The sequence below is a fragment of the Microtus ochrogaster genome, chromosome 2, assembly GCF_000317375.1.
Source record: "Microtus ochrogaster isolate Prairie Vole_2 chromosome 2, MicOch1.0, whole genome shotgun sequence".
Taxonomy (NCBI): Eukaryota; Metazoa; Chordata; class Mammalia; order Rodentia; family Cricetidae; genus Microtus; species Microtus ochrogaster.
Window position 1 is genome coordinate 56,348,409 of NC_022010.1, and position 15,708 is coordinate 56,364,116.

The window sequence follows — 15,708 nt, forward strand, 5'->3', positions numbered from 1 at the left end:
ATGAAGCCTCCATGCTGTGGAAAAAATACTAATTTCATTTAATTAAATTTTAACCATAATTCAAATCAAATTAATAGCACTTTTGTAGTCTTGGGACCTTGTATTTTATAAAAGCATTTATAAAAATGAGTGTATTTCTGGGAATCATGGTGAACACCTGCTATTCTAGAACTTGGAAGGTGAAGGCAAGAGAATCAGGAGTTTAAGGTCACCCTCAGCTATGTAGTAAGCTTGATGCCAGCCTAGATGCCTCAGGAGACTACATCAAAGAAAAAAATAAATATGTAAAAGTAGGTACTTTAAAGCACAGAAAATTCCCAAATAGACAAATATCAGAGCATTTAATAAGTCTGTAGAAGTTAAAATGCAGCCCTTGAGACACAAGAATATAAAGTAAATCAAATAGACAGAGTGGACCAGAACTGAGTCAAATGTGTATGTGTATGGAACTTCAGTAAGAGTAGTGTGTCCAGAATGCTTCTTAACTTTAAGAATAAATACTTTAGTGTGTACTAGATCAGCGGGGAGCCTATCATAGACTCGCACTGGTGTGCAATCCTACAGCAGAGCTGTTGCTGTATGACTGTGGGTACTCAGGATGGATTATGAAATGGGAGTTCTCTAAGCTCTTTAATCCTGAAAAGGATTCTGACTTAGTTATTTAAAATCTCCAACTCTACAAAACTTCTTTGTAAACTCAAACATGTTGAGCCTTGTTGAAATGTCCAGCATTTGTTTCCTTGCTACCGCCTCTGCCTTTGCTCAAAGCTCGATCTCTTCTGGGAAACTCGAAATAAAATTAAACGAAGTGGCTCATGAGTTATTTTCAGTTCAGATCACTCCCTCTGTTTTCCCATATCCTCATCTTTCCAGTTTCTTTTTTTGCTGTTTATCTTCAATTTAAAAACTCAGCAAGCATACATAGATGCTTGTGGCTATTTCTTGGACCTCATAAGTCAAAAGCTTAACTAAGAATTTCTTTCCAGACAAATATAATATTCTTTCTAAAAGAAATTCCAGTCAAAAGTTCATTTTCTTCTTTTATTTTGGTGATTGCTCTTATTGTTTTGCTTTGGGTTTTGATTTTGAAGCAGGGGCTCACTATATAGACCTAGCTGTCCTGCAACAAGCTTTACAGACCATCCTGGCTTTAAACTCACGGAGATGCCCCGTCCATGTCCCTGACCCTGCCTCTGCCTGCTGTGGGATAAACCTTCTATACACTGTGAATATATGTTGCTCTCGTTGGTTGATAATAAAGGCTTCTTTGGCCTATAGCAAGGCAGAATATAGCTAGGCAAGAAAGCCAAACTAAATACAAAGAAAAAGAAGGGAAGAGTGGAGAGAGATGTCAGCCAGCTACCCAAGAAACAATATGTCTGTAGATCGGAAAAAAACACAGCCAAGTGACAACACTTAGATTAATAGAAATGGACTAATTCAAATGTAAGAGCTAGTTTGTAATACACCTGAAGTATAGGCCAAAAGTTCTGTAATTAATGTTAAGCCTTTGAGTGATTATTTAGAAGCAACTGCGGGACCAGGTGGGACAGAGAAACCTCTGTTTACATCTGCCTCTGTTTCTGTCTACAAGTGCTGGGATTACATGTTTGCAGCACTTACCTGGCTTCCAAAAATTTCTTTACAATTATATTTACAGCCTTAGAAAGTGGGATTATTAGCTTTCTCTTTGTGCTATATCACATAATTGAGAGTTTTACAAGTATATTACCTGTGTTACAAAAATCCATCAACCGTTTTCTATATTTTTCAATTCTTCTATACTAAATGCACCAATTAAAAAAAAAGATTAAACAGGAAGAAATCCATATTGTGACTTTTTTGTCCCCAATTCCATAGTTCTAATACAAAACACGGGTTTTTTTAGTGTCTTCCAAGCAGATGGTGCATGAAGGGGGTTGGTCCTTACAGAATCTGCCAGGTCATTTCCAATGCACCCATCCAGAGTTTCTTTGAAACAGTAGGTCTGTCAAGGATGCTTAGCCTAACTGGGATGGATGAAGATGATGTAAAGCCAAAGTATTATATGCTATTATACACATGTGCATCACATGTTTTACTCCTCAATGTGATGGATGTCTGGAGGCGGATTGAAATACAGACAGCAGAAACAACTTGTAATGTTTTCTAGGTGAAATCTAGGAGGATAACATCTGTGTAAAGTCACACTATTTGATATTTTCACACCCAGTCAAGATCACACTGCTGCTGAAGTTGATCCTTTTGTTGTTGTCATTCATTCATAGGTGAGATCATTGGATTGTCTGGGATATTTACTGTGGCCACCATGGGACTTTTTCTAAATTCTACAAGTTTTAAACCAGGAGTTGAAGCATTTCTCCTTGAGTGAGTAGCTATTCTTTTTATTATTATTAATTTTGTTTTACACACTGGAAGCTAAGATATTACAACAGCTATCAGAGCTACATGGCATGATATATACTATCCCACTAATTTCTCTGTAACATTCATTTTTGCATAGTCTTAGACAAAACTTATCGCCTAATCTTGCATTTGCATTGATTCTACATCTCTTTTAGTGAAGACTTCATTGGGCTAGCCCTCTGACTCTGGTCAACATCCTCCTATCATCACTCCTAGTGATGGTGATTAACATAAACTCTTCTTGTTTTCAGTTTCCAAGCCCTCCTATGAGTATGGCTACTATCTTGCCCAAGCCACTCACTTCCACAGACATACAAATAACAATTGCATGATCTCAATTCAATGCCAGAAATCTATTTAAAAGATAACATTAACCAGGCCCTATTCTTAAAGATGGTAGAAATCTGAGCTAATGGTGATTCATCCTATTGCTTATTTCATCAACCTAGAGAAGATCCACTCTAAGCTCTGAGAGAGAAAGCATCCCCACTTCCCATAATTTTTCTAATTCTCTCGGGTCCTCCATTTGTCACAACTCTGCAACCCCTTGGTCAACCCACTGATCCTGTCGTCCTTCACTGACTCACCCATCTTATTACTCCATCCCCCTCCTCCTCTAGGTCATTTTGTAACCACTGTGTGGTCTTTTCCTCCTTTAACATATGAACTGAGGTGTTACATGGCAAACCTGTGATCTTTGTCCCCTGCCACTTCTGTGCTAATGTCACTTTCACTGCCACTGCTTGATTCTATCACTTAGAGTTTCGGTATCAGTGTGTGATTATAGGACCTTTTTACTCTCAGTGTTTCTAGTTCTGTGAAGAGTGGTTTCTGGATGTTTAGTCCCTGTGTTATGCCATGTTGCAGATGATTGTACACTATTTCTTTCAGACTCAGCAGAAAAAAGCAAGTTATTAATTGACACAAATAAATTAATTTAATTGCTTTAAAATTACCTGTTTACCTAGATTGGTTTGCCTTTCTTCACAGTTCAGGGTTAATCCTTGTTGAGTGTTGATAAATGCCATGTTCTCCTTTATTTTATTGACAATTGCATAATGTCTCATATAAGTAAGAGGTAAGCTTTATAATAAACATGCTGTTACTATAACTAGTTTTTATTCTTCTCAAAAATGCAGATTCTGGAATTGTCTGTCCTTCGTTAGTTTTCTGATGGTGTTTACTTTCATTGGACTTCTAATCCCTGCACAAACATATTTGTATATATCATTTTCTGATGTATATTATTCATTAAATATCTACTTCACACTGATTGTTTTAAGGTAAGAATACCATCTGAACTGTGTTTATAGTAATTTATCTGATGATTATTTTCCAAAATAACAAAATTATTTCATACCTCAAATTGAACTAGTTGGCTCTAACTTCTCCAGTAAACCTTGGCATAGTAATGCCCAGGAGTTTTGACAAATTTTCCATGAATTGTAGAGTAATGCCGACACTTTGTAAACTTTCTCGAGATAAAAAAAAAAGCTTTATAATCTACTATGATTTCTAAGAGGTAAATATTATTAATATTTTGCATGTTTCATTCTCTATTTCCTATCTTTGTCCAAGACTTCTACCTAACACTAGAAATTGCATCTTGGGATTTAGCGCAACATTGTCTTATCATTTCTTTGAATTCTAAATTAAATTGGAATCGGCTCTTTAAGAAATGAGAATTCTCAACAGAAGAATCTCAAATGGCTAAGCAACACTTAAAGAATTGTTCAACATCCTTATCTATCAGGGAAATGCAAATCAAAATGGCTCTGAGATCATCTTATACCTGTCAGAATGACTAAGACATTTGTCATCATGGCAATTGTCATCAAAGAGCCTTCATCCAGTAACTGATGGAAGCAGATGTGAAGATCCACAGCCAAACCCTGGGCTGAGCTCTGAGAGTCCAGTGGAAGAGAGAGAGGAGGGACTGTACCAGCAAGGAATGTCAAGGTCATGAAGGGGAAACTCACAGAAACAGCTGACTCAAGTTCATGGGAGCTCAGGGACTCTAGACCAACAGCTAGGGAGCCTGCATGGGACCAGCCTAGACCCTCTGCGTGACAGTTAGTTGTGTAGGTTGGCTATTTGTAGGTCTCTTAGCAATGGGATCAAGACCTGTCTCTGGGGTATGAGCTGGCATTTTGGAATCTACTCCCCATGTTGGGATGCCTTGCCCAGGCTTGATGCAGGGGGAGGAGTTTGGCCCTGCTTCAACTTGATACGCTATGCTTAGTGGACCCTCTTGGGAGGCCTGTCCCCTTCTGAATGGAGAAGGAGTGGATGCAGGGCTGTGTAGATGGGAGGTGGAGGAGGAAACAGGAAAAAGGGGGGAGGGGAAACTGTGGCTGGCATGGAAAATAAATGGAAAAAAAAATAATGAAAAAAAGAGTTAACATAAGAACTGCTTTAAGAACTAACGATCATGTTAGACTTTAACATTGTGCTAAGTTTTCCTTTAAGCTGAAAAATGAAGTTTATATTTATCTAAAATTGAGTGCCAAGTTTGATTTAACAAAAGTTGATGTTCATGAATGTATGTATAATTGTCCTTGAAAGAATGATAACTTCATATGGAAAAACAAAAAACCCAGGGTAGCCAAAGCAATCCTGTACAATAAAGGAACTTCTGGGAGCATCACCATCCTCAACATCAAGCTCTACTGCTAAAGTCACAGTAATGAAAACAGCTTGGTATTGGCATAAAAACAGAGAGGGTGACCAATGGAATCAAATCAAAGACCTGGATATTAATCCACATACCTATGAACACCCAATATTTGACAAAGAAGCAAAAAGTATAAAATGAAAAAGAGAAAGCATATTTAACAAGTGGTGCTGGTATAACTGGATATCATCACATAGAAGAATGAAAATAGACCCATATCTAGCACCATGCACAAAACTCAAGTGCAAATGGATCAAAGACCTCAACAACAACAACAACAACAAAAAAAAAAACAACTACACTGAACCTCACAGATGAGAATGTGGGAAGAACACTTGAACACATTGGCACAGGAGACCAGGAGACTACTTCCTAAATATAAACCCTATAGCACAGACACTGAGAAAAACAATTAATAAATGGGACTTCCTGAAACTGAAAAGCTTCTATAAAGCAAGACACAGTCAACAAAACAAAATGACAACCGACAGAATGGGAAAATATCTTCACCAACCCTGTATTAGACAGAGGACTGATCTCCAAAATATACAAAGAACTCAAGAAATTGGTCCTCAAAAGAAATAGTCCAATGAAAATGGAGTATAGACCTAAACAGAGAACTCTCAGCAGAGGAATCTAAAATGGCTGAAAGATAGAACATCCCCATTGTCTCAGTGTGTGGGTGCACCTCTCGCGGTCCTGAGTTCCTTGCTCGTGCTCTCTCTCCTTCTGCTCCTGATTTCGACCTTGAGATTTCAGTCCGGTGCTCCAATGTGGGTCTCTGTCTCTGTCTCCTTTCATCACCTGATGAAGGTTAATATTCAGAAGGATGCCTATATGTCTATCTTTGGATTCACCTTCTTATTTAGCTTCTCTAGGATCGCGAATTAAGGCCAGCTGGCCTGGGTCTGAAAAAGCATGGGATAAAACCGGACTTGCTGAACATAGCAGACAATGAGGACTACTGAGAACTCAAGAACAATGGCAATGGGTTTTTGATCCTACTGCACGTACTGGCTTTGGGGGAGCCTAGGCAGTTTGGATGCTCACCTTACTAGATCTGGATGGAGGTGGGTGGTCCTTGAACTTCCCACACGTCAAGGAACCCTGATTGCTCTTCGAGCTGATGAGGGAGGGGGACTTGATCGGGGGAGGGGGAGGGAAATGGGAGGCGGTGTCGGGGAGGAGGCAGAAATCTATAATAAATAAATTAATTAATTAAAAAAATTTAAAAAAAATAAAAAAATAAAATGGCTGAAAGACACTTAAGGAAATGTTCACCATCCTTAGTCATCAGTGAAATGTAAATCCAAACAACTCTGAGATTCCATCTTACACCTCTAAGAATGGCCAAGATCAAAAACACTAATGACAACTTATGCTGGAGAGGATGTGGGGTTAAGGGAACACTCCTGCAATGCTGGTGGGAATATAAGCCAGTACAGAAAATTAGGAAACAACCTACCTCAAGATCCAGCAATAACACTTTTAGGTATATACCCAAAAGATGCTCAATCATACCACTAGGACATGTGCTCAACTATGTTCATAGCAACATTGTTTGTCACAGCCAGAACCTGTAAACAACCTAAATGCCTCTTGACCAAAAAATGAATAAGGAAAATGTGGTATATTTACACAATGGAGTACTACACAGCATAAAAAACAATGGCATCTTGAAATTTGCAGACAAATGAATGGAGCTAGAAGACATCATACTGAGTGAGGTAACCCAGAACCCAGAAAGACAAATATCATATGTCCTCACTCATAAGTGGCTTTTATACATAAAGCAAAGAAAACCAGTCTACAAATCACAATCCTAGAGAACCTAGACAACAATGAGGACCCTAAGTAAGAGACATACATGGATCTAATCTACATGGAAAGTAGAAAAAGACAAGATCTCCTGAATAAATTGGAAGTTGGGGACCATGGGAGAGGATTGAAGGGGAAGAGAAAGAAAGGGAGGAGAGCAGAGAGAAATATAATAAAATAAAACATTGTGCTGAGCTTTCTTTTAACCTGAAAAATGAAATTTATATTTATCTAAAATTGACTTCTTGTGCCAAGCTTGATTTAACAAAAGTTGATATTTATGAATGTGTATATAATTGTCCATGCTGAAATATAGACTTATTGAAGAAAAAAAGAAATTAGAATGAAAGCCTACCTATAAATGTCTTCCTTTTCCCCATGATAATTTCTGCAGTCCCTTTTCCCAGTCTTAGGAGAAAGAAGAGTCCACACCACAGGGGGCTACACACTAATAAAATTGGCCTCAACTGCAATCTCACAGCTACCTGTCCCTCAAATAGCTAACATTCTGCTTCCATATAAGAAAATCAGTTAAATTGTTGACATCAACCCACTAATTCCAAATATTTGTCCAAATTATCATATAAAATGGATATGACAGTTGGAATGGCATGGGGAATAGAGAAGTACTGGACAATACAGACAAACTGAGCAAGAAGAAAATCTGTAAGAAAAACGCATCTCCTATCATCTTCTGTTTACCCTTCTTATTGCAGCCTTATAAAATGTCTAATGCTTGTCTTCCACATGTGAAAGCAGCACCCCATGCATGATGCAAAGTCACTTCACCACTGAGCAGTGCAGAGAAATAACAAGAACACGTCATTCTCTCTGTGAGTGTCTCTGTGACACATGGCTCCCTTGGGAGCCCTGATAATAGTGTATGAAAGATGGCTCATTGGGAATACTAGGATTATGCAGCAAGACATTTCCACCCCAAAGATAACTCAAAAACGTGCTTTGTCTTCTTCCAGACTCCTGGTGTTTCTACTAATGAGCCCCGTTTTGTCTCGACTTGGTCATGGGTTCAGCTGGCGCTGGGCGTTCATCATGGTCTGGAGTGAAATGAAAGGAACACCGAACATAAACATGGCCCTTCTGCTTGCTTACTCTGACGTCTCTGTTGGCTCCGAGAGGGAAAAATCTCTAGTAAAAAAGGCTGCATTTTCCTGTTTGAGTATTTGATGAGAGTGTTGTTCTGTATTGAACATGACTTTGTAGTACATCCCACATGTCATCCCTAGAGAGAGGGTTCTTGTTTTGTGGTTCCGAGAAAGTTGTGGACTAACCTGTAGGGAGAGCCAAGAGACAAGGGACTGGGTGAGACTTCTGGCATAGAACGTGCAAGACTAGGGCAGGAAATCCAATAATTTTCAGACCCTTCCAGTTTAGAGACACCCAGCCTTCTTCACAGGTCTAAGGGGTTTCAGATGAAGATGAATTAAAATCTGTAAGTCATTTTAAACAGCAGCTGTTGCAGGACATCCACTCCGCAGTTTTTATTTACGTATCCTAGAATCCATTCATTCAAAGAGGGTTCTCGCTGAGTGTTGGCTCTATTTCCTTATATCACTCATGGATTACATTTAATAATGTAGGAAACAAAGATTTGGTCAGGTCAGTTAGAGTTGTCTAAGTAGTGTCTACTGCTGTCGGGGTCAGTCTCCAGCAGTGCAGGGCTTTGAAAGGAATCCATGGAGTCAACATAAGCTAAGACTTTCTGTCGGAGGGGGTTTAGGGAAAAAGACACTCACACTCCGTCGATGGCTTTTTTCTTGATTCTATGTTCTTTCCATGTTCCTTTTTCTACTGTATACTTTTTTCTACAACTTATATACTTCAACAAAGTTTTTTAGGCAATTAGACATTACAATGTGATTTTATATTCTATTTTTTTAGTGAATTATAATGAATACCTGTAAAAACATGTTTTTAATTTTTCTTACATGATTAAGCATACTATAGGTGAAAAGTAAATTAAGCCAAGAACCTACATACAAACAACTTGGTGTAGACTAACTGTGTGGGCAGAAAGGCATTCTTCTCAGTCACGTTTTTTACTGGCAGGCTGCATTTTACAGTTGCAAAGAAAAGGCCAGTTACTTTATTACTTATCTTGAAAAGGAATCTTTTAAAAGGAACCACAAATCTAAACTTTTATATATGAAAAGGAATCAGTCAGCTCTACTTTAATCTTTAGGGTACATTAAAGAAACTCAAAATATAAAGCTCATTAATAACGTTTTATATCAGGAGACTGAGAGCAGAAATGGGCATAAGAAATTAATCATCACCTTTGGTTTTCAACCAGTCCTAGCAAGAAAAGTACACTCGCCGATGATAATGGGGTTGTTTCATTCTTGTTCCCTGACCTGAAAGAGTTCCACATTTAACTATGTGCCTTTTGAAAACTCCAGATTGTCTTCTTGAGTTTTTTACTACAAAGCTATCGAAACAAAAAAACTTAGTCTAACTTTGTTGATTTCAAAGCTTTGTTTCAGCTGTGATAACTTTTAAACTCCGAACCTGTGAACATATCTCCTAACATTAAGGTCAAAAAAATTTAAACAACTGGGCTAAGGGACTCAGTTGTTATTATTAATTGTCAATAAATTGAGATACAATCTAGGCAGCTCCTTAGACGAAACTCACAGACCCTGGCATTTCCTTGTATTTATTTTTATTCATCAAAACTCTGTGTAAGACATCTTTATTATTATCAATTAGATAGTACAGCTTGGGGGAGATTCATCTTCTTGACAATCCACAGATAAAATACCCAGTAGAACGGAATGTTCCCAAGAGATGAACAGACTCTATTACAGGCAGTGTAGATCTCCCCACATCTACTCACACTAGGTAAGATAACAGAGGAACATTGCACTAACAAGCGTGTAAAATCACAGCAGAAGACAAAGACATTCTGGGTTCTGTAGTCCCGTGGCTTTGCCTAAATGAAATTCACCCTCCTAGTGGGCTGACACCTTGGGCTTCCTTTGCCACCTGCTGCTCCTCTGACGTGGTCACCAGCAGAGTCCTAACAGATATGGTAGTGTTTCTCCCTTTACTGTATCTTAAAGTGAGATTATAACAAAGAATCTTGCAGGCCTCAAGAGGGAAGCCAAAGTCCTGACTCTGTTTTTGTTCGTTTGATTGCTTTCCGAAAACATGGCTGGAGATGGATGTGTGCAAGAGTATAGTGAGTCCCCAGATCACTTTTCTCATGCCCGACATCCAGCTTCCTCACTTAATACAATCGTTTGTTAGCATATAACAACCCAGTGAAATTTATAATACAGAATATATTGTAATAAATAATCCTGAATACTTATTTAATGTATTTTTTTCAATTCTAGATATTATTTCATGGAGTGTCAGTATGCTTAATTACCCTGATTATCAATAGATTGATTTTGCCAATGGCAGTTACAAAACTAGGTAAGCTCTACTGTTTACTATGGTGAGAAAAGAAAAAAATTATTCCAAATATCATTAGAAGCGCTAATAAGAAAATATCCATTTAAATGCAAGTCAGTGTTTTCTAATTGAATCACTGTATAAAAATGTATAAATTATTCAGGCTAATAAAGTTATTTCATATGATTATTTACATTAACCTTATGCAGTTAAAGAGTAGTGCAAGTTCATCCAATTATTCAGCGAACTTTTTGATAAGAATGCTATAAATGCTAGACACTATTGTAAGAATTATTAGGTTCTCGTGACAAAATACAGGTGAGGAAGTGATTGAAGAAGGCATCTCAACGTCAACATGTGGCCTTCACATACAACTACACAGACAAGACAAGTATCCCTGCAAGTAGATGAATACACACTACATATGCAGAAGTGCTGAATAAGGATAAGAACTAAGGAAATTTTATAATTATATCAAAATCACGTCCTTCTACTGTTTGTAAAATCTATTCTTTGTCCCTAAGGTCTTCGTGATGTAACATCAACAAAACATAAATCGGTTTATTATACATTCCAACACTTCCAAGAGCTAACCAAGTCTACAGCCATGGCACTCAAATTTGACAAAGATCTTGCTAATGCTGACTGGAACATGGTTGAGAAGGCAATTATACTTCAAAATCCATATGCAGTAAGCATACAATAGCTCTCTATTCCACTAGGGTAAATATGATTGCCATTAAACGTAGATCAAATTGTAAGTATTAAGTCAAATTCAAAATGTTCATAATTTTAATTCATAGGGAAGTATATTGGTCAGTCCCTTTTTTTTCTATAATAGTAAGAAAAATATCCGAAGACTTTTTATGGTTATTGTGTGACAAAGCAGAAGCCCCAACCCATTTGACTACAGAAGGAATACATGTAAATTGGAAAGAGAGAGCAGCACATTGGCTTTGCCTTTTAAAGATAGTGTAAAAAAGAAGAAAGTGAGGCTCAGAAAATGTCTTCTTTTCACCAGATTAGGAGAGAGAATGGTCATACAATCACTTATTTGTTCACAGTTTATTTAGGTTGTTATGTGAGCCAAGCACTGGTTACAGGCTAGTTTCCACTTAGTTGTATCTTTGAAGAAAGCAGAAGCCAAGGTCAGCACCAAAAAGTTCATCTGCGAGTGAAATAGCACTATCTATAGCTGAGAAATACCTTAGGGTCTCCAAGATCATATTTACTCATCTTAAAGGGCTCAGAGCATCAGTCTGGGCTACAGGAGAACCTGATTTTTTCTCAAATCATAGCTGCCATGAAGGAAATAGTCTACAGTGTTCCTGGGTCTTCCCAATGTCACTCTTCTCTTCCAATGCCTTCTACCATGTCCGTTTTCATTCATTTTCTGGTTAGACAGAAACTGAGCTGATTCCAAGGCTTTCCTCCGTTTTATTGAGTATCTGATTACAGCGTTTTGCTGACCTGCTGCATCAGAATTGTCTGGAACGCTCGGAGCTCCCTGCTCCCACAACAGAGAGATTCTGATGCATGCTGTGGTGTGGAGCATTTCCACTCCACTCCCTATCTGGTCATAGGGCAGTGCCCAGGCCATCGGTCTTGACGCTTGATTCGTTTTGGGAGCAGATAATCAAATGCTAGTATTGTCCTCTTTATGTCATGGGGTGATTACTGCATTACAGATGTGGCCCTTGCCTCACACTCAGAAGACCTGGTTTATATTCTAGCTTTTAACTAATTGCTCATTTTAAAAGCAGAGGACAGAACTCAGAGCCTTGCACTAGGAAAGCACACTACAACAAAGCTCCATCTCCAACCCAAGTCATGAAGGACAGCCTTGCAAACATATTCTGCAGCCCACAAAAGCCTCGAGTTGCCATCTTCCTGCCTTAGTCTCCCCAGTACAATAGTTCTCAACCTGCGGATCACGACCCCTGTGGGTTTACACAACCCTTTCACAAGGGCTGCCTAAGACCATTAGAACACACAGATATCTAGTTTATGATGCAGAACAGTAGCAAAATTGCAGTTATGAAATAGCAGCGAAAATCATTTTATGGTTGGGGTCACCACGTCATGAGGAACTGTCTTAAAGGGTCACGGCACCAGGAAAGTTGAGAACCACAGCCCTAGTAGCTGGAATTAGAGGGCTGTCTCTGTAGGTCTGTTCCATCAGCTTGAGAGAATGATTTCCTCCGAACTTCAGCTTACTCCATTGGCAAATTTTCTAAATTTGTGTCTCTTAAACTCATGATCACTTTTTTCCCTGCCTTAAATGATTCGTTTAAACCAGTGAACATCAATCTCTAAGAGCAGCAGACGTAGGGATTGTTACCCAGCTCCCCCAGTTCTGCTGCAGTGGGCAATGAGAGTGTGTGTGTTTCCAAGGGATGCTGAGGCTGTGAGGGAACCACATAGGACCACTAAGTCAAAGTGTGACTTTCTATGTGATAGCTTTTGTAAGCTCTCGGATTTCACAGAAAGGAAAGGTGCAACTCCTTCCCCACCACCTGTCAATTATTTTATCTCCTAGAACTGAATCAATGGTTTGGACACTTGAGCAAATGTGGAGCACTAAGATATTTTTATATATCTATCAGATTTTCTGTCATGTCCCCCCAAAAATCTAATGTGAGATTGTAGACGTTTCTGCTAAACAATACATTAATATTCATGGATTGTTTTTGCTTCTTTTCATTTGTTTTATTAGTTGAACCAAGAAGAAACAACAGAGCATCAGAAGGTGAAGTGTCCAGACTGTAACAAGGAAATAGATGAGACCCTCAACATTGAAGCGATGGAGCTGGCCAACAGGCGTCTCCTCTCAGCACAGATAGTTAGTTCTCTTTCTCAACTCCTTTAAAAATACTGGGGACCCAAAACTGGACTGGGCAGATTTTCCCTTGCTCAATATATTTTGATTCTGTCTACCTAAGAATGCTATGCAGCATCCACCACCAGTGTCTGGGGGAATTCAGAGAGAAATGAGAGAAGAGTGAACGAGACAGTGAGGGAGTGAAGGGAATGGAAGAAGAAAGAAAGGAGGGAGGGAGGGAGGGAGGGAGAGAGGGGGAGGAAGAAAGGAAGGGAAGGAAAGATATTCAAAACAGATTAAGGAAAGGTTGTTTAATTTGAGAGTTTCAGAGCTGCAAATGGGCGCCTTTAGCTGGCTCTAAGGCCCTGTCCTCTAGGATTTCTGTCCAGTTATTTTCCAATGATTTCTACCATATCTTCCAGTAAACGCAGATAGAGGCTGTGGGCTATTCATGACAACTCAAGCAGGCAGACACTCCCTTTGTAAATGCTGTATAACTTCATAAATGCCGTATAACTTCGTAAACGTTGTAAACCCTCAAAGCACATAAGTGGCCAGGTCCCCACCTGAGGAGCTCCAGTGGCCAGGCGCCTCCCTGAAATTTCCCTAAGGGTCCTAACAGCTGTTTCCTAAAGGTGGTAACCACCATTCTCAGTCCCAAATTGTGCCAGAGGTCAGGCCCCACCCTACAAAAAAAATCCCTACTCCTGATCTGGCTCCAAGGTCAAACCACATAAACCCTCCAAATCCCAGGCCACCCTGGAAAGTGCCTCCCTGACACACAAGAAAACCTGTATAAATCTCATGTTCTGCCCAGTTCTCTCCTGCTCCTCACCTTTGCGGAGGCAGCTACCCTCCTGGGTATTTCCCTCACAACAAATCTCTCCTGTGTGAGGTTTGTGCCTTGTGACACTGTAGTCACACCAAGGTCGTTCCTTGGCTCTGGGCTGCCAAGATACCTTCCCATCTGGGTTGTAACACTTACAGAGACTTTTGTGCTTTAACTCAAAATCTCAGTTAAAACTAGGGCAGTTCTGTAGTGCAGCAGTGAACAGGACATGGGGCAGTTCCTTCCAGCCTAGTTTCAGCTTTCCGTCCAGGTCAGAATCCTGACCACAGGCTGTGACTCAACCTTCCGCAGCCACCACGTTCATTCTTCTCACACATGGAACAATCTGTGGTTTTCACCCATTGCAGCCATTCAGGATTTCAAGCCTCTGCTTGCTCATTCAGCTTGGGAAATGGGTTGTCGATAAGCTGTGAGTCTTCTCCCTTTGTCGGTAATCAAGGCAGACATGTTCTCTTAAACTGGGCTTCCTCACGAACCCGAGTACTTGGAAATAGCAATACCAGACCCACACTGGGTGAATGCCATGGCTGTCTCATGCTCAACCCCACCTGCAGACTTTAAACTTGTAGCAAATTAAGGGTTCCCACCTGAAGGGCAAGAATGGCCTCTTACACAGTTAGGTGAGCATGGGGGAAGGGTTTTTGGTCTTTGTTGTTGCTGCTGCTGCTGCTGTTGTTTTGTAGCTCTTCCATCTCTTTGAAAGCTGATGATCCAGGGGATCATGGACCCTGGTAAATGGAGAAAAGTCAATCACCAGGGTATTGCCTTGGAATTACGTCTAAGTTGCTTCTAAAGTAAAGACAGGGAAGTGCACTTTGTTGAAGGCAAGCCAGCAGAAATGAGAGTCAAGTGCAGGTCAGAAGGAAACTGGAACAGGATAGACAGCAACCAAACCTCGGTTTCAAAGTAGAGGATTTAAAAAGAAGGGAGACAGGGCTGGTGCTGGCCTAACTCTGAGTGATCAGGCCTGCCCTGTTTGACTTGTTTTAACTCTGGTGACTGACTGTTCCCTTTGATTAGGGAATCAGAAAGGGCGTTTGAGTTCATCTCCACCTCTGAAGAAGAATGTGATGGCATACGGGGAACTGCACGCCATCTATTGTTACAAGGCCCACGAAATAAAAGTCACTTTCCTGTTTCTTCTGTGAAACTTCCCAGATTGAAACATTTCAGTGTCACAGAAAAAGCTGTGGAAAAACCAACCACTAGTACAACTGTATAATCTATATCTATCTGAATATGCCGCTCATGCAAGATACTATCTTAAAATCAGGAGAGCAGACTATTTCCAACCTACTTCTCCAAATGTTTGGCTCAGCTTCCCCTTTTGTATGAAGAGCTGCCACCCACTCCTCACTTAAGTGAGCAGCATCCCGAGACTGCCACCTAAAAGCCCAAACCTCAGCATCCGCCTCATTCTTGCTGTGGGTCTCCTTGATACATGGCCTGCTCACATACAGGCAGACACACTTGATCATCTTCAATGCTCACCTTGCTGCATGGCTCAGTTTCTCCAAGCAATGTACTTACCACACAGTTTCTGCAATTGGGCTTCCACCCCACAGCTGCCACCAACACCTGTTTCTGCCCCATTCCTATTGTCACACATACTTCATGCAAGCACACACATACACACGTTATTTCCCAGAGTTAAAAAAGAAGACTGTACACTGGTAACTTTTCTACATTGTATTATTAAATTTTACTTAAAATTTTTTATTG

At 39.8% G+C, this 15,708-nt stretch overlaps 1 protein-coding gene across 1 annotated transcript in view; it reads left to right on the forward strand.

Annotated features, from left to right (window-relative positions):
* The window catches only part of Slc9c1 (solute carrier family 9 member C1), a 75,323-nt gene that overhangs the window by 17,476 nt on the left and 42,139 nt on the right, over positions 1–15,708 (forward strand). The window contains exons 8-13 of the mRNA XM_005345026.3: positions 2,268–2,367; positions 3,546–3,689; positions 7,873–8,047; positions 10,255–10,336; positions 10,840–11,006; positions 13,032–13,157. Coding sequence (XP_005345083.1) covers positions 2,268–2,367; positions 3,546–3,689; positions 7,873–8,047; positions 10,255–10,336; positions 10,840–11,006; positions 13,032–13,157 — 794 coding nt within the window. The remainder of the gene's footprint in view (positions 1–2,267; positions 2,368–3,545; positions 3,690–7,872; positions 8,048–10,254; positions 10,337–10,839; positions 11,007–13,031; positions 13,158–15,708) is intronic.